At 34.6% G+C, this 22,417-nt stretch overlaps 1 protein-coding gene across 1 annotated transcript; it reads left to right on the forward strand.

Annotated features, from left to right (window-relative positions):
• The first annotated feature begins 689 nt into the window (after positions 1-689).
• LOC122056477 (pentatricopeptide repeat-containing protein At1g61870, mitochondrial-like) lies at positions 690-7,973 on the forward strand. The gene is made up of 2 exons (XM_042618449.1): positions 690-1,936; positions 7,605-7,973. The coding sequence occupies exon 1, from the start codon at positions 741-743 to the stop codon at positions 1,917-1,919; it is 1,179 nt and encodes a 392-aa protein (XP_042474383.1). The 5' UTR covers positions 690-740; the 3' UTR covers positions 1,920-1,936; positions 7,605-7,973.
• Positions 7,974-22,417: the final 14,444 nt, after the last annotated feature.

Here is a 22,417-nt window from a genome sequence, read left to right on the forward strand (position 1 = left end):
TGTGAATTACATAGTATCTCTCTCTCTTTTTTTAATAAAAAAAGTCCATACCCATTAGTCAAATATATTATTTAATATTATTATCACTCAATACATACATTAAATTCTGAATCGATCAATAATTGTTAAAATAATTATAAAATCTAATTGTTATAAATATTATAGTGACTATAATTTTATAATTATTACCATAGTAATTATAACCGTTATAATTTTATAGGTGTCATAGCATGAATGATGTTAAACAAGACAAGTTTATAGGTAGCAGTCATAAAAATATAATTGTTACCATAAGAATATTAGATGAACATATCAAATTTGTATAATAACAATTATAATTTTACAGTTGCTACTATATGAATTATAATAACTATAAAATTATAATTACTATAATCTAAATATTATTGAAGAAGTTAAATATTGCTGTTCAATTCACGATTTAAATTTAAAATCGACTTGTCAAAAAGTAGTATCATTTTATAAAAGGATCGGTGGGGTGAGATGCATTTTTGATAAAAAAAAAATATAGTCTTTTGATTTTTGTCATTTTTTATTTTTAGAAAATGGTTATTCCATAGAAAAGTAAAAGAGAAAAAAAAAAGAAGGCCCGTGGATGGGCAGACCGTGACTGGACCCGGTCCGTTGGATGGCAATAGGAGGGCGTAAAATTGTTTCGCCAGACCGCATTTCTGCGAACTGCCTAAACCCTAAACCCTCAAGAGATCATCTCTTTGGTCACCATGGCAGTCGCCGCCTTCGTTCGCAACCAGCTCCGTCACCAACAGTACCTTCGCGCCTTCTCCTCTTCTTCGCCGTCGTCCATCCTCAACCCTTCCGACCCTTCCGCCGTGCTCACTAGCAAACAGAAGTCTCGTGCCGCCCTCCGCCTCCTCAAGTCGGAAACTGATCCCTCGCGCATCGTGGACATCTGCCGTGCTGCCTCGCTCTGCCCCTCTGCTTCCCACCTCGACCGCCTCGCTCTCTCCGATGCCATCTCCGCCCTCGCCGAGTCCCGGTCCTTTACCGAAGTGCGCTCGATCCTTGACTCCCTCTCTCTCGCCTCCCTTCCCCATGCCATTGTACTCTATGGTCAAGCTGGCTTGCACGACGACGCCATCCGCACTTTCCAGAAATCTCCCTCCGCCCGGACCCTGAACGCGCTACTATTCGCCTGCATTGTTGGCCGCCGACACGAGGAAGTCAGCCGTATCTTCAGCGACTTCCCTGGCGCCCATGACATTACCCCTGACATTGAAACCTACAACAATGTCATCAAGGCCTTCTCAGAGTCGGGCACCACCCGTTCATTCTATTCTGTGCTTGACAAGATGTGCAATGCCGGCGTCAAGCCCGACACAATCACTTTCTGCAATGCACTTGCTGGTTTCTACATGGAAGAGCGGTTTGACGACGTCAAGAAAGTGTTGAGGCTCTTGAAGAAGCACGGCTGTGATCATGGGCTTGGCATCTACAACTCGCGAATCCAGAGCCTCTGCAAGCTAAAGCGCACTAATGAGGCAAAGGAGCTCTTCAAGGAGATGGGGAAAAAAGGAATAAAGCCTACTTGGGCAACTTATAACCACTTGATATTTGGGTTTTGCAATGAAGGCCAATTGGAGGATGCCAAGAAGCTCTACCAGGAGATGAAGAAACGAGGTCATGTTCCAATTGGCAAATGCCACTTCACTCTAATACACTTCTTGTGCAAAGGTGGGGATTTTGAGGCTGCACTATCTGTCTGCAAGGATTCTATGTCACAGAACTGGATCCCAAATTTCTCAACCATGAAGATGCTTGTGAAAGGGCTCATTGGATCCTCAAAGGTGGAGGAGGCAAGGGATATAATGGAAAAGGTGAAAGAAAAGTTCCCAGGGAATGCAGATATGTGGAAGGAAGTGGAAGTGGCATTTCCAAAATAGTGTGAAAAATCTTAGCGGTATGCCTTATTTGCTTTTGTCTGCACATTCCTTTTGTAGCCTAGATTGGATTTATTTGATCAGTTTTTCATGTGTTTTTGTGCATATACTTTTTGCTTTAGTTGTCATTCACCTTCTTGATATGTTCTGTGTACTTGGCAATCAATTGAGAAGGATTTATTACCATTGATGCTCCATTTGTTTAGCTCTTGTAGATTTTTAATCATGTTGCTGTTTGGTCCATTGTTTATAAAGCCATATGTGATCTCGTAGGTGTAATTTGAAGTGGGGCACTCAACGATCACATATGGTTTGTAATTTGTAGATTGCATATGTGACTGCATGTGCAGTGAAAAAAAACTTATGAAGTTCATTTGGACCAATTTAGAGTAAAAGTGTAAAACAAATTGATTTAAAACCCTAAGCTACTCTTTTTGTTTGCTTATATATACTTTTTGTATTTTGTGTGAATTACACTGACATGAAGTATGAATCAGATGTCTCACAAATGTACATTATTGTATGTTAGTCATTTTTATCTATGTAAATATTTTTTAAATATGCTAATACTGGACTGGCCACATAACTGTCTTTACATTGTTAAATTTTTTATTTTACAACGGTTGACATTTCCTATTGAACTCAAGGAGCAAGTGTTCTGTCACCTTTTGGACCTGCATTTTTACATCTGGTTGCTTTTTTTCATGTTTGCATTTTTATCCTTGAATTAATTAATGTCTACTTTGCCGGAGTCTGTGATGATTGAAAGAAATGTATTTTACGCCCAACCTCACAAATTTTTTTACCATTACTTTAAGGCCATAACATTCCATCAATTGACAAGTGGAATTGCTTAGTATGACAAATTTGCAAGACAAGTCTCCAGTACTAGAAGTATAATACAAATGTAGTATAATGAGATTAGTTCCATGTAGCTGTTTCTTACCCCTTATGTTAAATAGTTTTATACCATCAGAGCATGCATTAACTTGTTCTGAATTTTTGTATGACAAAAGGCATGACATAACATGGAAAACCAGTAACACTACTCAATATCAGTGAGTCACTTCAGGTTTTCTACATGAGTTTCTTTTTCCTAGCCTTATTTGTTTGAATTTTTATCTTGGAAGAATACTTAACAAATATATCTTTTACCATGTTTCTCTTTATGCTTTCTACTTTTTATTTCTCTAATAGAGACATTACTTGCTTAAAGTTGATTGGTTTTGCTAAGTCATGATTGATTAACTATGTCATTGTGGAATTTCTTTACCTTGTTTGTTATCCTGATTCAATGTGGTCAATCGGTAAACCATGTATGGCATAACATATTTAGTGCCCTTACTTTAATGTATAATAGCCAACTATTTTTTTTTTTCTTTCCTTAAGCATTATTAGAACTTATAATAGTTGTGTTATGTGAAGGGGAGCCTTCACACAATGGTAAAGTTGTTGTCGTGTGACCTAGAGGTCACGGGTTTGAATTTCGGAAACAATGTCTTACAAAGCAGGTATAGCTACGCAGAATAGACTTTTTCTACCTGTGTTGATGAGAGCTTCATGCTTTTGTTTTTAATAATAGTTGTGTTATGTGTTAATTGCCACACGGGGTGTTGTTATGCCAATCATTTATATAGTGAAAGTAGTCCTCTTTGTAGAACAATACAATACAAGATTTACACGCTCAAATTAGTATCAGAATAAGAACCTCTCCTAGACACAGTGTTGTTAATAGCGGTAGGCGGTAGTGGGTTGGTCAGTGACTGCCTACTGCCTCGGCTGTCTAAGTGGTGCCTAGGCGGTTGAATTTTTTATATTATTTTTTATATATAATATTATAAATAGTCATTATTATTTATGATATTTACTTTTAATAAAATATATTAATTAAAAAAACACAAATAACAACTAAAATATATATATATATATATATAATTAATGGGATAATTTTATTAGGTTTTAATTAAATCTATTTATATTATCTCAATCATAACTAAAAGTTAATTAAAATTATTAATATAAAGTTATTTAATTAACCTAACATACTCGTGTACAAATAGCTAGGCGACGAGTCCGACGGGACTCATCACTGGGACCTTGTGACGAGTCCAAACTCATCGCCGAGATCGCGTGACCCATCTAGACTCGTCACGGGGACCGGGCGAAGCATCCAAGCTCGTCGCCAGGCTTGGGTGATGCGTCCAAGCCCGTCATTGGCTCAGGCGACGCGTCCCAGCTAGCGCAACATGTCCGGACGCGTTATCGGGTTGGGCGACACTTCCAGGCCCGTCTTCGAGCTTGGACGACATGTTTGGTCTTGCGCGACGTGTCCAGACTTGTCTCCAAGCCCAAGCGACGTGTCGCGTTGGCAGTTCTAGGCGCAGCGGTTGCGGAAGGAGGTGAGTTACCGTCTAAAGCACTACCTCAGGCAAAGGCGGTGCGGTTGATGCCCGCCTTCTGCCTAGGCGGCCGCCTTGGCTGCTATTTAGAAAACTGCCTAGACACAGAGTTTTCTTCTTCAATTGTCTTCGAGGAAGGCCACAAGTTGATGGTGGCGTAGCCTCCCCTCCCTCTATTGCTTTAAAGCTCTTGTTATTTTCCTCCTTCTAGCCTCTCCTTCCCTTTGAGAAACTCCCATATTTTTTCTACCTTGTATGTTGGACAACGTAGTGAATTTCCTAATTTTCCAATGCAAAATGACTCTCTTTAAGAGAAATCTCTTTATGGGAATCCAATTTTGTTTGCTGAATTCTTCTTGGTGAGCAAGTGAATATGAGAGTTATATGCTGTGGGACTGTAGGTCATTTTGGAAGGGATAAGAGTATTGCTATCGTCGAAGATTATTTCCATTGGCCTATCTTTAAAAAGTTGTAGGCAAGATTATTTCTAGATGTCGAACATGCTAGTTATCTAAAGGAAGAATGAAAATAGAGGATTGCATATGTGACTCCCTATGCTACACAAAGCACATAGCCAAGATTATTTCTAGATATCAGGCATGTTAGTTATCTAAAGGAAGAATGAAAATAGAGGTTTGCATATGCAACTCCATATGCTACACAAACCACAGCAGAATGTAAGCATGAAGCTTGTACCTTCTTTACCTAGAACGATTCGAGGACATGACTATATTTGTGGTGGTGGGTCATTTCCCAAAAACAATGCATATTATTCCATGTTTAAAATCTTCAAATGTTGTTCACATTGCTAGGCTCTTTGTAAAGGAAATTGTTCATATTCATGGTTTTCCATTAACAATTGTTTCTAATCTAGATGTGAAGCACACAATATACTTTTAGCGAACCTTATGGAATATGAGGCTGAAGCTTTCTTTTTCTTTCCACTCTTAAACTAATGGTCAGTTAATAGAAATTTAGGTGACTTGTTTTGTCGCCTGGTTGGAGAGTATGTTGCCACATGGGATCAAGATCTTCCTATAACTGAATTTGCATATAACAATTCTATAAATGGATCACTAGACACAATCCATTTGAAGTTCATTTGAAATTGTAACAGGTACGGTCCTAGAAAATCAATTTATTTGGTTCCTATTCCATTGGAGGCAAGATCAAGTGTTGAAGTTGATGCTTTTAGCAAACATATACTAGGTATGCATGATCATGTGAGATATAAGATGCATGTTCATCTGAAAAGAATATTGAATTTCAGGAAGGTAATATGAATATGGTTTGTATAAAGCTTGAACGATATCCAAGAAGTTTTAGAAAATTTCACTTAAATAATGCTGGTCCTTACAAAATTTTGAAGCATATAAGCTTTAATGCTTATGTCCTTATTTGCCACCGACATGGATATATATTCAAAATTCATGATTTCACCTTATTTTGTGAATATGAAGATGGTATGACAAGTAATGAACCTATTACTCTCCTGCCATCAATTCAAATAAAGGAAGAAAGAAATTGAAGATGCAATGACCATCAGATTGTGTTAGAAAAGGGAGTTGTCAACAATATCTTGTCAAATGGAAGGCAACTCTTCTTTTATGAACGTATATGATTTATTGATAATGGATTAAACAGCTGAACTACGACTTTATGAAAGATTTTTCTTTTTACCCTGGCAGAGTTGATGTTGGCATATGACAAGTAATGAACCTATTACTCTCCTGCCATCAATTCAAATAAAGAAAGAAAGAAATTGAAGATGCAATGACCATCAGATTGTGTTAGAAAAGGGAGTTGTCAACAATATCTTGTCAAATGGAAGGCAACTCTTCTTTTATGAACGTATATGGTTTATTGATAATGGATTAAACAGCTGAACTACGACTTTATGAAAGATTTTTCTTTTTACCCTGGCAGAGTTGATGTTGGCAACTGGAAGCTTCCTCTAAAAGTCGCAAGTGTAGAAATGAAGATTTCATAGCCCAATTTTTAATTTGACATACCTAGGATAATGATGTGTCTATTTGGGAAATAGTGTAAAGTGTAGTAGTTCCATATTTTAGTCAACTTTGTCACTTTGAGAAGTTGAAGAGTCGATCAAAAGAGCCTTTATTGATTGTGAGAAATTCTAAGATTTAGTCAAAATAAACTTTATGAGTCATTTATGTTTTCTTTTAGTCAGGATAAATAAATATGTTTTTGCTGTATTGCTGAGTATGAAATGGTAGAGTGAAATTTTAAAGAAAATCTAAGCTTCTACATTGTGTCATATAATCTTCCTACGTGTCGTTTTTATGGTTAGAGTTCTTTAGGTGTGATGCCTAAGTTTCTACGGTCTTATACTTTTTACAACTATGTTTCAGTTTCTTACCCCATGTAGCTTCAAATAATCAAACCCTCTTCTTGTGCTGCATCACAAGTGGAGTCAAACTAAGACGGCCATTCATTTTCTTATAGATTATCATTAACTTTCCTTTTGAAGATAATTTCTGTTGAAGATTGACACTAATTTTTTATTGCTTCAGTATTATGTCCTTATCTTCTTCCATCATAGTTCTGTTTTTTCTAATAACCTGAACATAGATAATATCTGTGTTCCAACCTGAATAAGATTCTGATTGTTCATATTTCTCTTTTGTATAATATATTACCATGTTCCAACTTGAATAAGATTATGAATGTTCATATTTCTCTTTTGTATAATACATTACCATGTTCCAACTTGAATAAGATTATGAATGTTCATATTTCTATTTGCATTACCATGCATTATTCTCCCCCTCAACTGTTTTCATACAACTTTTCAGCCAGTAATGCATCAATACCTGATCAGCTTCCACCCTGTGCAAATATTTGAAATTGGGAACATTAGTATTTTGTAGATTGATGCATTCAGGCGCTGGAGCTGTTGAACCTAGGCATTCATAGGTTCAACTTTATCTCATAATTTGTTGAAGTCCATGTAATATTATCCTCGTCAAAAACTTTATTCTTCATTTTATCTTGTGTGGGCACTAATAAATGTAAGATTAAGGTCTGGACTTCTAATGTTAGTTTCCATTTTTTGGAGAGGATGGCTGATCTAATTCACTTTACTAAATGCTACACTGAGTGCGGATTGGATCATAAATCAAGGACTAGGAATATATCTTCAGTTTTTATTTACCTAGGATTTCAGTGGAATGTTAATTTTCTTGTCTACTTTCAAAGTCACAACCAAAATGATCTTTTTATATTTGTATTGCATTTATCCACTCTAATCAGAGACTTGAACTTGCAGGAGCTCCTACGGGATGCACAATCATAATTTGGTTTCCCAATAATTTAGCTTCCATTCATCTGCAAGTCCTAACCAGTCAACAGATCATGAGGCCAGTTGCTGCTTTTGGTCTTGGATCCAGTTTTTCAGGAACCAGTTCGGTGGTTGGGATCTTGTTTTGGTAGTAATTGTAACGGTCACATATGTGGTCGTGTTGTATCCCAGAAGTGAATCCTGGTCAACAGAGGACCTCGAAAAAAAGGATTTAAAAAAAAACCCGTGATTCTCATTTTAGCAAAGATATCCATTTTTAGCGAACTTAAAATACAAAGAACTTGCTGCTGCGTTTTTTCTCTCTTCTTGATCGTTGTCCTGTTGAACAAAATGCAACTGGTTGTTTGTATTGCTTTGTGTACAACTGGTTGTTTGTATTACTTTGTGTTCTGTTTTCTGAAACCGTATTGATCTGAGTTTTTTGGAAAACAATTACTGCTTCTGATTGCAATAGATGTTGATTTGCAAATTAATTTATGTTACATTTTTTAAAAGAATTACCATCTTCCAATTTTTTTTTTTATGATCAATTTAAAGTCATTTGCATTTTTTTTTCATAAATTTATGATACATTTATGTAATAAAATAATTTCAATAAATCTCAATCTCACAAATTTATTGATGGTTCATTTGTTGATAATTTTAACCCTTTAAAAGTTTTAAAACATAACGTTCATATAAAAATATGTAATTTTCATGATTTTTTTTATAACTTTAAAACATAAGTTATATGTTAAAAAAATCATAATTTTCTATAATTTTAAATTTTTAAATAATATTATATTTAAACTATTCACAGCTTTAATTCTGCATCGAATACATATGCTTTTTTTAAAAGAATTTTGAACAATTCTAATCCATCAAATCAGTTTGATAAAAGAATAACTTACGAACCAAATTACTTTGGAACACAAATTAGAGGCTACACTTGAACTCCTTATAATTCTTGGAACAAATATTTAGATTTATTTTGTAATTTAGAGTTGATTTAGTCAATTAAATATTTCTTAAATCAAAGATATTTGATAGAGATTAATGAGGTACAAACTGCCTATAAAAGTAATTTGGGCGTTCAAGTCAAATTAATATTATTGTAGTCCTATTTAAATCGCACGAAGAAGATAAATTATAAGATCAATTTATATAGTCAATTATTAAGTGATTAGGAAATGAGAGAAATTTTTATAAGGGCATATGTTTGTCAAGATTTGATTTCTATCCTATTATAATAAATTTATCATCCTATAACTCGTTATGCACCTAGTGAGATAAATTAACATTATTCATACATCAACAGTAAATAAAATAAAAAATCACATAATAATAATAAAATATATACTGAAAATATTAGAGTGGAAGATAAATTCGATCATCTTCACTATGCTTCTAGAATGATCTCATACTTTTTTTTCAAAGGATAAATTATGGGAATATTGGTTCTAGTGTAATGACTTTTTGCATAGAGAAGATCAATTTTATTCTCAATAGAAATTAATCTCAAAATTTAAAAATTATTAAAGTAATCATTCATTTAGATACCAACTAAGCCAATTGATGTCTTAATTGCGTGATCATTAAAATGTATGTATTAAATATAGGTAAAGGTGAAGATAATTATACAATAACAATATTCAAAAATTAAATTTGAGAATTATTTTATAAATTTCAATAAAATAGACAGTAAATTATATTTTAATATTTTATGATAGTAAGCATAGAAGATCCAAAATTATTTCATCTTTTCTATCATAGCATTCTAATGTAAATCATTATTGTAAAATAAAGATTTAGTTTCAAAGTTAATATTTGGATGAAAGACGCTTTATTTTAACTTTGACTTTTGAATTTTTTGTAAGCTCAAATGTTGATGATTGAATGAGAGCTATAAAAAAAATATCAGGAATGCAAAATTGATTTTAAAAAAACTACCACTATGATAATAAAAAATGGAAGTGAGTAAGCAACATTAGATAATAAGCATAAAAAGACAAACGAACTATGTAGATTTTGATCATTTCAATCGTCTAGAAAAAGAAAAATTCCTTTTTTTCTTATAATCCATAATATTTGCTATAAACATAATAACCCAATAAATGTAAGAAATGAAGTCATAATTTAGTCAACTAAATTATGACTGGGTCGATTAAAACTCTAATTATACTAGAGTTAAACTTGTAATGTGCCAAGAGACTCAATTGCCCAACCTCACTATTAGGATTTTCACATGCCAAATTTTATACCAAAACTTTCACTTGCCTAATGTTCACTGAACTTCCACTTGTGTAGTTTCACTACCAAAACTTTCACATGCATAGCCTCACTATTAGACTCACTTGGTTAGAGTTCACTTCTCAGTAACTTTTACAATTATCTAAGTTCACTCTTTCAAGAATTTCATTCTTATTTAGAGTTCACTCATATAAATTGTAAATATCCTAAGTTAATTTTGATATAACTAAGTTAAGTTAGGTTCTGTATGTTTGATGCATTGTGTCTAAGTGTACAGAAACTTTAGAATATAAGAAGCCAAGCAGAAGACGCAATGAGCGAGAAGGATGACACGAGAAGAGAGTCGACGGGCTTGGTGTATCCGTGAGATGAGGAGGTGTAGAAGAGTACACTGATGAAGCAAGAAGGACGTACGCGGTGCATCTGAGGGACGAGAAGTTGGGAGGAAGTATGCTTGAGAAGAAAGCCGGAGTTGAATTCGGGTGAGTTCAACTTTGGATGACCAGACCATCACCCAAGTGAACGAAATTATAAAATGGTCAACTTGAAAGTTGACCATTCGAGGCACCTCCGATTGAACGGAGGCATCCTAATCACCTGAAGACTCGAGGCGCCTTGGATAGCTTGAGGCACCTCGAATGCCTAGAGAAATTGTTGCCACGTTAGGGACTTGAGGCGTCTCCGATGAACCGAGATGCCTCCAAAGAGCTAGATCCATTGCTGAAGAGATAAGCAGTGGAGTCCATCTCAACTTAACTAAGGCGCCTCCGATGAATTGAGATGCCTCTAGCATGCTAGAACAGCTAAACATTGGTAGTGATAAGGATAAAGTTTATCCAGTTGGAGGTACCTCCAACCATTCGAGGTGCCTCAAAAATGTCACATCAACAACGATCACTTTTGACTAGCGGGCTATAAATAGAGCCCTAAAGCTAGTAGTAAAGAACACACTCATACTTTCATTTCCATTCTATTTTGTTAAAGTCTGTACTTTCAACTATTGTAAGGGACTTCTCCGCTTCCGACCTTATCGAAGAAGGAGATCTTTTAGTGAACTATTATTGCCTTGGATTAGCAACCTTCCCGATTGTAAACCAAATAAATCTGGAGTTCCTACTTTCTTTTATGTTATTTTTATAAATACCCCGAGTAAGTTTTGATGTGATCAACTGGGTTAAATTAGGCTCTACATTTTTGATATCTTGTGTCTAAGTGTGTAGGGACTTAGAAACATAAGAAGTTGAGTGGAAGACGCAGCTAGTGAGAAAGATGACATAGGAAGTGAGTTGACAGGCTCAGTGCATCCAAGGGACAAGGTGCTATGGAAGAGTACATCAGCGGACGAGATGAACACACACAACACTTCTGAGGGATGAGAAGCCAGAGAGAAAGACTACTCGAGGAGAAGGCTGGAGTTGAGTTCAGATGAGCTTTGGACAGCCGAAAAATCACCCAAGCGACCAGACAAATCAACCTGAGTTGACTATGTCCAAGCGCTTGGACCAAGTCCAGGTGCCTAAACTCCAAGCGCTAGGACTAGGTCCAGGTGCCTGGGATGTCCCGACCATGTTAGCGACCTGTTGCAGCGAGGATTAGACTGGAGGCCACGTCAACAAGGAGCCAGGCACAAGGATCGGGTCTAGGCACCCAAATGGCGATAGCTTTGTTGACAAAGAGCAGTTGCAGAGTGGATCAATGCGACCACATCCAGGCGCCCAAGAACTTCCACATCAACAAATGGCTAGTTCGACCAGTTGACTATAAATGGAGCTCTAGTTCTCAAAGTTTAAGAAAACACACACTTATACCTTCATCTATGAATTCTGTTTTCATTTTACTTATGCTTAAATCATTGTAAGAGGCTATTCCACATTCATCGAAGAAGATCTTGAGCTTCCACTTTCTTGGATTAATAATCTCCCTAGTTGCAAACTAAGTAAATTCTTTTACGTCTCTTACTTTGCTTTTATATTTATTTTAATTATGTAATATGTGCTTGTCTTTGCTAAGAACACAAAAGAGAATTTTGATTCTAACTTATAGTGCTATTCACCTTCTTTAGGCTAGGGCTGCAAATGAGCCGAGTCGAGCTCGAGCTTGGGTCGGCTCGAGCTCGAGAAAATTAAAGAGGCTCGGCTCGAAAACAGTGAATTTAAATGTAAAAACAAGTGCACACAAGCTAGGATTCAAACCTTCAACCTCTAACAACCTTATGAAACACTCTAGCCACAAACACCTCATCAACTTATTACTTAACTTTAAAGTAGTAATTATTTTAAATATTAAAATATTAAATTAGTCGAGCTCGAACAGGCTCGACGATCCTTCGAGCCAGTATTAAATGGGCTCGAGATTGGCTCGAATATTTGATAGGGCCGATTTGTAGCTAGAGGAGGGGGGGGGTGAATAGCTCTTCATACTTCATTGACTTGCTTTGTGATGATGATGTGCAATGGAAAACACTCAAGCAACGCTAACGCTAGGATTTACTTAGTATCCACCTTAAGAAGAGGTGACTAATCTAAGGATCCGACCCTCACTCACTCATCCACTAATAAAACACTCATTCTCGGTAACTATCGAAGGCGGAGAAGCCTTGTACAACCTCTCAATACAAGAAGAAAGAAAAATAAGCTTATACAATAATAAATCTTACAAGATTTACACACATGAGGAAACCCTAGCTTGCTTCTCTTTCTTGTGTGGAACGCCTCTTGACCTTGGAAGTGCACAACACCTTACTCCAAGAAGCTTCAAGAACTGGCGTGAACCTGTGAGAATGATCACAAGAATTGGAGAGGAAGAGATACAGTATCACTGCGAGGAAGACCGACACTTCCTTTGTAATTGTCACAACCCAATCGATTGACCAATCGATTAGGGAGGCTTGAATCGATCGGCTAATCGATTCAGTGCGCCTCTGTGCTCTCTGGAATAACCTGAATCGATCCACTGATCGATTCAAGCTTCCTCGCAATCGCATGAGAAAACCAACTCTAATTGATCGGTCGATCGATTGGCGTTGCCCAATCAATCGGCTGATCAATTGGGCAGCTCCTGTGCTCATGACATTGGCTCTCAATCGATCAACTGATCGATTGGCCTTAGGTCAATCGATCAGCTGATCGATTGCCCCAACCTTGATTTTCCTAAACTCAAGTCCAAGGTTCCCAAACCCAACATCTGGTCAACTATGACCTGTTGGGACACCTTCTGCCTAGCATCTAGTCAACCTTGACCTGTTGGGACTTCTTCACCAAGTGTCCGGTCAATTCTTTGACCCACTTGGATTTACCATCTTGTGCCAAGTGTCCGATCCTCCATAACCCACTTGGCCTTCCACCAGATGTCTAGTCAACCTTGATCCATCTAGATTTTCTCGTGTCAAGTATCCGATCAATCATTTGACCTACTTGAGCTTCCCAACATCAGGTGTCCGGTCAACTTTAACCCACCTGGATCTCCACGTGCCTAGCTTCACTCATCAAGTCTTTCCTTCTGCCTAGCTTCACTAACTAGGGCTTTCCATCTGCTTGACTTCACTCACCAGAACTTTTCATCTGCCTGACTTTACTCACCAAGACTTTCACACCTAGCTTCACTCACTAGGGTTTTCACCTGGCTTCATTCACCAAGATTTTTCCACTACCCGGCTTCACTCACCGGGACTTTCACCTACCTAGCTTCACTCACTAGGTCTTTCACCTGGCTTCACTCACTAGGACTTCCAACTTCCTGGCTTCACTCACTAGGACTTTCACCTGCCTAACCTCCAGTTAGGAATTTCTCAATCAAGTATCCGGTCAACTCTTTGACCTACTTGACTCTTCTTTACATCAAATTGGTCAGTCCTTGACCAGAGGAGAATTGTATCAACAATCCCCCCAATCAGATGATTACATCTGCAATCTCCATGTATTATTAAACATCGAAACCCAAACATCAATACTCAAGCTTGAGCCAACTCAAGCTTAGTCAACCAGGTCAACTTTGACCTAGGGATATTGTACCAACAATCTCCCCCTTTTTGATGTTTGACAATACCTTTAAGTTAGGCTAATACCATAGCCTCAACTTTCCTTCATGCCAATGCATGAATGAGTGTTTCCTTCATTCTCTCCCTTTCCTAGAAAGCAATGAATGTCTAACTTAAACCCTACATTCTTCCCCTATTGACACACATCAAAAAGTCTCCCCTGAAAAGTTACTCAACGTTGTTCATAACCTCATATGTTATTCACAACACTACAATGAAGGTCTCATACCCTTCACTATATTCAATGTTCACCCTTGAGCACTCTACTTTCCAACAATGAAGGTCTCATAACCTTCATTGTAACCAATGCTTCTCCTAGAGCATTCTTCTTTCCAACAATAAAGATATCCAATCTACCATTGTTTCCTCATGCTTAACCTTGAGCATTTTACAAAAGGAAGGTTTTACCACCTTCTATGTTTTCAAAAAAAATATTTCCATATTTTTAAAGAGTAGCTCTCCCTAAAAACATATTTCAAATTTCTGTCATTACACCAACAATGACTTAGAATCCCTAAATCTTTAGGAAACCTAAAAATTTGAAGTTTTGAGATTTAAAATATTTAATATTAAAACTAACCTCATCCTAAACTTCAACCTAGTGTTCCTTAACCATTTCTCCTTGTTTTCATCATGAAAACTATCCTTAAATGTATATAAATATATTCCAAGAATTTAGGAGTGGTTAAAGAGTCTAAACATGACTCAAAGTGCTGAAATCAGACTTTTCCAGCCAAAATCAGCCTTTTCAATCGATTGGGTTGGGACTCAATCGATTGACACACTTTCAATCGATCGCCTGATCAATTCCGCGAGCTTCTATTCACGGAAATTACCTCTGAATTAATCCACTGATCAATCCAGACAAGGTTGAATTGATCAGATGATCGATTCAGCGAACTTCTGCATGCGACAATACCCGTCTCAATCGATCGCTCGATCAATTGGAAGTCTAGTTTCCTGAAATCCAATTGCAATGAAATTCAGAAATGCCCTAAAAATTCTATAAAATTCTAAAAATCATGAAAATTATTGTAGACATTATTTAGGGTATATACTATCAAGAAAAAAATAACTTTCTAAGAAAATACATCTGATTTTCAAAGATTGACACAAAATTAGAAACTTGTAAAAACTTCAATGTTTCTTCCAAGTTTGTGTCTAACTTTTCAATGATGATTACTATCAAAAGATAGTAAAATTGGAGGACGAATCGGAAGACAGGTCCGAACCCGAATCAAGCCACGAGTTCGCACTCATTTCCGAAGGTCCTGAAGAGGTATATTCTAATTTAAATAAAAAATTCTTTAAAATTATTGCTTGTTTAAATAGGAAATTAGTTACAATAGAAAATGAAAATGAATTGCTCCTTGAGGAAAATCAAAACCTCAAGGAACAAATCACAAATGCTAATTCAACTCAAGACTTAACACTTGAGGAGGAAAATTCAACGCTAAAATTAGAAATTAATAAATTAAAAGATCTTCTAAAAAAATTTACAACAAGATCAAAAAATTTAGATCTTATTTTAAACAATCAAAAAGCAATCTACAACAAAACCGGACTTGGCAACAAGTCAAGTTCAAATAAAATATTTAAATCACTAATAACCCAACATAAACAGTAAAATAAAGCGTGAGTTCTGAAAGCGTGCTTAACCACGCAAGTAGGAATTAACCAATATTACATACCTAAAGATAAAATATACTATATAAAATCTAATAAACCAAATCAAAAACCAAAACACAAACCTAGATCAATAGAATCAAAATCGAAAAATTTAAGAACCCATCAAAAAATATATTATCAAGTTAAATATAGTTATAAAAGTAACAGACACAAACCTAGAATTTAAAAATAACAGACCAATAATTTAGGAGGAGACTCTAGAATAGCTGACACCTCCAAAATTAACCTACTCGACAGGGTAACCAAAACCAATATGCCCGGCAGGATAATTAGGACTAGTTTAAAGGAAAAATAGTTTAACTTGATCAATGGTACTGGTAAAGTTTTGGATGATAGTACGTTAGGGAAATTATATCTATGCATGTCTAGGAAGATATGACTTCGACCTGGTGCATTTGGCTTAGTGGAACTAACCAAAGCTACCCTTTACGGATCCTAACTAGTTAGACCAAGGTTTTGTACTAAGTTCAGTAGATAGGACTATTTGAAAAACCTCGAAGGCATGGTTACTTTAATGATGTCCAAGTGACTCACCATAGCCCAGAAGTTTATCCAGACAACACATATTTGTTGAGCCCAAAGCTAAACCTGAATCTAACACAAAGTTAAATCAAACCCTGAAACTGAATCTAACTCATCTCACAAAAATTATAAGATTCCCTGATTGAAAATCTAGATCGGGTGAGATGACTAAAGACATCAAATCGAATCGAATCGAATCAAACCAAATCGAGTCGAATCGAATCGAATCTAACCAAAAATGAGTTAGATCTAATTAAACTAAACCAAATCAAATTAAAATTCAATTTAAATTTATATTTTATTTTAAAAATTATTATTTAAAAAATTCATTTTAAAAATTCTTTAAAAATCAATTTTAAAAATTCTTTAAAAAATTCATTTAAAAAATTCTTTAAAAAAAATCATTTTAAAAATTCATTTTAAAAATTCATTTTAAAATTATTTAAAAAATTAAAAATTCTTTTAAAAATAATTTTAAAAATCCTTTTAAAAACTCTTTTAAAAATTATTTAAAAATAATAATTTTAAAAATTCTTTGAAAAATATTTTAAAAAATAATTTTAAAAATCCTTTTAAAAATTATTTTTAAAAAAACTCCTTAAAAATTATATTACAAACTCGTTAAAAATTATTTTAAAAAACTCTTTGAAAATCATTTTAAAAACTCTTTAAAAATCATTAAAATAATAATAATAATAATAATAATAATAATAATGATAATTATTATTATTTTACTATTATTCTTACCTAAGTAAGGTTAAACTTAAAGCATAGACTAACCCTCAACCCCTACTTATTGTAGGAAACCAAGTGAATCTTAGACAGTGGTTGCTCCAAACATATGACTGGAGATCACATCAAATTCACTCAGCTTACCTACAAAATTTTAGGAATAGTTATCTTTGGTAACAATAGCAAACTCAAGGTAATTGATATAGGTAATATTGAGCTTAAAATTGACTTCATTATTACAAATGTTTTACTTGTTGAAAATTTCAAGTATAATCTCCTTAGTATCAGTCAATTGTGTGACACTAGATATAAGGTTAGATTTTTGTCTTCAGAATGTCTAATCAAGCACCTAGATAACCCTACGATAAGTCTAAAAGAGTTTAGAAAAGATAACATCTATGCAATTAACTTAATCACTTCTTCAATTAAGTGTTATTTAACACAAAAAGAAGAAATTTGGTTATGGCATAGAAGAATGTCACACACTAATTTCAGAAATATAAGTAAATTAAATGGATTAGTTAGAGGATTATCAAAATTACCTAACTTAGACTCAATAATATGTAATACTTGTCAACAAGATAAATAAACAAAATCTATTCACAAACCAACTAATCAAACTCAAACCAACTCAATACTAGAACTTCTACATTTAAACTTATTTGACTCCCATAGGCTCAAATCAATAAATGGAAGTTCATATTGTCTAGTAATAATAGATGATTATTCTAGGTTCACTTGGGTAAAATTTAAAAAAAAATAAAGATGAAACGTTTGAAATCTTTACAAACTTTTGCAAATAAGTTGAAAATAAAAAAAAGCCTTAAAATTAAAAGAATTAGAAGTGGCAATGGGGGAGAATTTAAAAATCATAACTTTAATAAACTTTATCTTGAAAACGGATATCATCACGAATTTTCATGTCCTAAAACTCCCCAACAAAATGAAATTATAGAAAGGAAAAATAGAACTCTACTTGAAGCCTCTAGAACTATGCTAAATGAATATAATCTACCGAAGTACTTTTGGGCAGAAGCTGTTAGCACAACCTGTTATGTACAAAATAGAACAACACTAAATAAAACATATAACAAAACCTTTTTCAAAATATATTATAATAAACAACCCAATATAAAATACTTTAAAGTATTTGGATGTTCAGCCTTCATACTAAACACAAGAGAACACTTAGGAAAATTCACTTCTAAAATAGAAAATGGAATCTTTGTAGGATATTCACTAAATAGTAGGGGTTACAGAATATATAATAAGGTTACCATAAGAATTGAAGAAACCACCAACATAAAATTTGAGGAATCCAAACAAAACCTAGAACAAACCTAACTTCAACCAATTGAGTTTACTCAAGGAAATAGTAATCAAAAAGGAACCAATCACGAAGAGGAAGAAGAACCTTAAGAAAATCAACAGCCTAGAACAATAAGAGTCAACCTAAATCATCCAATTGACCAAATAGTTGGTGATCCAAACCTAAGGGTTCAGACTAGGTCATCCTTTAGAAACCTGAGCTAAATTTCTTTGATTTCACAAATTGAACCTAAAATCGTAGTTGAATCTTTACTTGATCCAGACTGGGTCATTGCTATGCAAGAGGAACTAGCTCAATTTGAAAGAAATGAAGTTTGGGACTTAGTGCCACCACCCAAAAATAAAAAGATAATAGAAACAAAATGGGTATTTAGAAATAAATTAAGTGAAATTGGGAAAATTACTAGAAATAAAGCTAGGCTAGTTGCTAAAGGGTTTAATCAAGTAGAAGGACTTGACTATAATGAGACTTATGCCCTAGTAGCTAGATTAGAGTCCATTAGAATGTTACTTAGTTATGCAACCCATAAAGGGTTCAGACTGTATCAAATGGATGTTAAATCAACATTTCTAAATGGACTGATAAAAGAAGAAGTCTATGTAGGACAACCACCTGGGTTTGAAAGTCTAGAACACCCTCACTATGTCTTTAAATTAAAGAAAGTCTTATACGGACTTAAGCAAGCACCCAGGGCATGGTATGAAAGACTAACTTCTTACCTAATATCCAAAGGGTTCAACCAATGTCAAATTGACCCAACTCTATTTGTTAAATTAATAAAAGATGATATTTTTATAGCCCAAATATATATAGATGATATAATTTTTTGTTCAACCAACTCAGAATTTTTAGAAGAATTTACAAATCTAATGGAACAATAATTTGAAATGAGTTTAGTAGGAAAATTAACTTACTTTTTAGGATTACAAATTAAACAAATAAATGAGGGAAATTATATTTATCAACAAAAATATACTAAAGAATTACTTAAAAAATTTGAGATGGAAAATACTAAAGAAATAAAAACACCTATGGCAATTAACACAATCCTAGATGACGATCCTAATGGAAAATCAATTGACTTAAAATACTATAGGAGTGTCATAGGTAGCTTACTATATTTAACTGCAAGTCGACCTGATATTTTATTTGCAGTTAGTATGTGTGCTAGATACCAAACATGTGCTAAAGAATCTCATTTGACTCAAGTCAAAAAAATCTTTAGATACCTTAAAGGAATATCAAATGTAGGAATTTGGTATCCTAGAACTAATAATTTTGAATTAATAGGGCATTTTGACTCGGATTACGCTGGATGTAAAAATTAGACCGCAAGAGCACAAATGGTGGATGTCAACTATTAGGTCCATCACTTGTCAGCTGTTTAGTAGAAAGCAACACTGTGCTCAGAGTATATAGCTATAGGAGAATGTGTTGCACAACTATTATGGATGATGCACATCTTAAAAGATTTTAACTTAAATCTTACAAATGTAAGAGTGTTAATTGATAATATTAGCTCAATTAATTTAACAAAAAATCTTGTGCATCATTCAAGAACCAAATACATTGAAATTAGGCACCACTTTATCAGGGATCATGTCACTAAAGAAGATATTGAACTCAAGTACATTAAGTCCAAATCTAATTTAGCTGACATATTTACCAAACTCCTCCCTGAAAGTGAGTTTAGCAATCTACGTAGAAAATCAGGGATGTGTTTAATAGACTAGGATCCTTGAAATTCTTAAAATTATTTTCAAAAATGGTTGTTTTCAAATTCTAGGATAAAATCTTTATTTGTAAAATCTTCCGTTTTTAGAATTTTAAATCAGTTTTAGCCTTAGACTAGAAAAATTCCTTAGAAAGCATGTTCCCTTAAGGTTAGTACTTGAGCATCTCACCAACACTCTAGAATTTCCTTATTTGTGATTACTGAACATAGAAAAGGGTGAGATGCATAAGCAAATTGCCTCGACTTAAGATGCTTATTTCAATGTATCGACATAAGTTTAGGCGTTAAATACAAAACAGACATTAATCAGGTTAAGTTATTATGTTTAGTCAAACACTAACTGATTACAATTAGACTTAACCTGACTAACCAAGTGAAAGTTGTTATCCTTTAATAGTCAGTAAGTAGCTAATTGGTTAGACAATTTTTGTAATGTCAGGTTCAGCGGGAGGATTAATTGTTTTCATACTTATTTTGAAATTAATTTCTTTAATAACATTTTAAATCTTTTTAACACTAACTTTTATAAAACTAAGTTTAAAAAAAAAACAAAAACAAAAATTTTGTTTAGATTTTCCAAATTTAGTTTTGAAAATTAGATTTACTTAATTGGATTGTTTTAAACTTAGGTTTGAAAATTAGTTTTATTTAGTTTCGAACTTTAAACTTTTCAAACTTAATTTGAAAATCATATTTATCTGCTTAGTTTTGAAATTTGGAACTTACAAACTTAGGTTTGAAAATTTGATTTTACAAGCTTAATTTTGAAAAATAAACTTTACTCGATTTTGTAACTTAGATTTTTCATACTTCATTTTGAAAATTATATTTTACTTAGCTTTAAAAAAATTGGACCTTTCAACTTTAAAAACTGAGTCTTTCAAAGAGTCTTAAACTTGCAAAACTTATTTTTTTAAAAAAAAATGGTTACTTTTGCAAAGTTTATCTTTGAAAAATTACTTTAAAAATTTACAAAGTTATCTTTCTACAATTGACTATTTTTCAAACTTAGCTATTTTTTGAAAAAGATAAAAGCTTAAAACAAAAGTTATCTTTCTATGTTTAAATTCCCCCAAGTCAATCTGACTTATATTTGTAGACTTCCTTGAATTTTAAATTATCATTTGTTCTATGTTTATTTTTAATGAATGTCAAAGGGGGAGGGTTAGGTGGTTAAGTTAGTTAAACACCAAACTATCAAATTTAAAATAAAGGTAAAGGCTAACTTAAAAACCAAATTGATTGGTTTAATTGCATATTTTTCACTAGCTTAACCAGGTTGTCATTGCATCAAAAAGGAGGAGATTGTTGGTGCGGTTAACACTAACGGTCTAACTCAAGTTCTGATGAATGACAAAGTAAAGTAAGTTAGTTTCATTTGTGTTCTAAACACTTTGATCAAGTGTGCAGGAGAAGTCCAGACAGGTCGACGGGCTGACCGGATGTCTGGCACGAAGTCCAGACGGGTCGAAGGGCTGACCGGGCCTTTGGCACGAAGTCCAGCTAGGTCGATAGGCTGACTGGATAGCTGGCACGAAGTCCAGACGGGTCAACAAGCTGACCGGATGTCTAGCGGGTAAGTTGAGGTAAGTCACTGGAGGGGAGTGGCTGTGAGGATGCGTTCCCGGGAAGGGAACTTAGGCATCGATCCAACTTAGAACCATTTCAGAACTCTAAGCTGAGATCTTGACTAGATTCCGGTCTCAGTGAGACGGAATCTAATTACTACACTATTCCTTTTTATGACTATGATATGCTAATACTTTGTTTTGCCGGGTAGTTTGCATTTTACCTCGGACTAACACTTTTATGCAGTAGCTGGTAAAGTGGAGGTCCGAGCTCCCAGAAGGGATCCGGGCACCCGAAATGTAAAACTTATCCCGAACGAGCTTCGCCACATGGAGCACCCTGGTTGGCTCGGCTACGTCACATTCAGGGTGCCCTGAAGGGATCCGGGAGCCCCGAACCTCCAATATAAGGAGAGTGAAGGCTGGAGCAAATTAACAACAATAAGATCTCTCATCACGTGCTCTGCTGTGCTCCTGCGACTCCACGGCCGACAAAGTGTTGTTTTCCGTTTCCTTCTTTTCATTGTCGGTATGTGTTTTCTTATTAGCATTCCTGTAATTCAATTTTGTAATCAATATTCCGAATTGCTAGTGGATTGCCCAACGAAAGCACTCGACGAGTGCGGACCTTGGAGTAGGAGTCGCCAAAGACTCCGAACCAAGTTAAAAATACTTATGTTAGTATTGTTGTTTTTTATTCCGCTGCGTACTCAAGTTTTTAATTGATATTCACCCCCCCTCTATCGAACTCACGATCCAACAGGATTTTCTTATTTGGTCTTTATAACTAACTAGTTCGTATTTGGTCTTTATGACTAACTAGTGTTTTGCTCTAGTCTTTGTGATTTGATTACAATATAGTCTATGTGACTTACATGGTTTTTGTGATTAGATGGCTTTTATGGATTGACTTGGAAAAGTGTGAGATGTTGGAGTTAA

The sequence above is a fragment of the Zingiber officinale genome, chromosome 3B (genome assembly GCF_018446385.1).
Source record: "Zingiber officinale cultivar Zhangliang chromosome 3B, Zo_v1.1, whole genome shotgun sequence".
Lineage (NCBI taxonomy): Eukaryota > Viridiplantae > Streptophyta > Magnoliopsida > Zingiberales > Zingiberaceae > Zingiber > Zingiber officinale.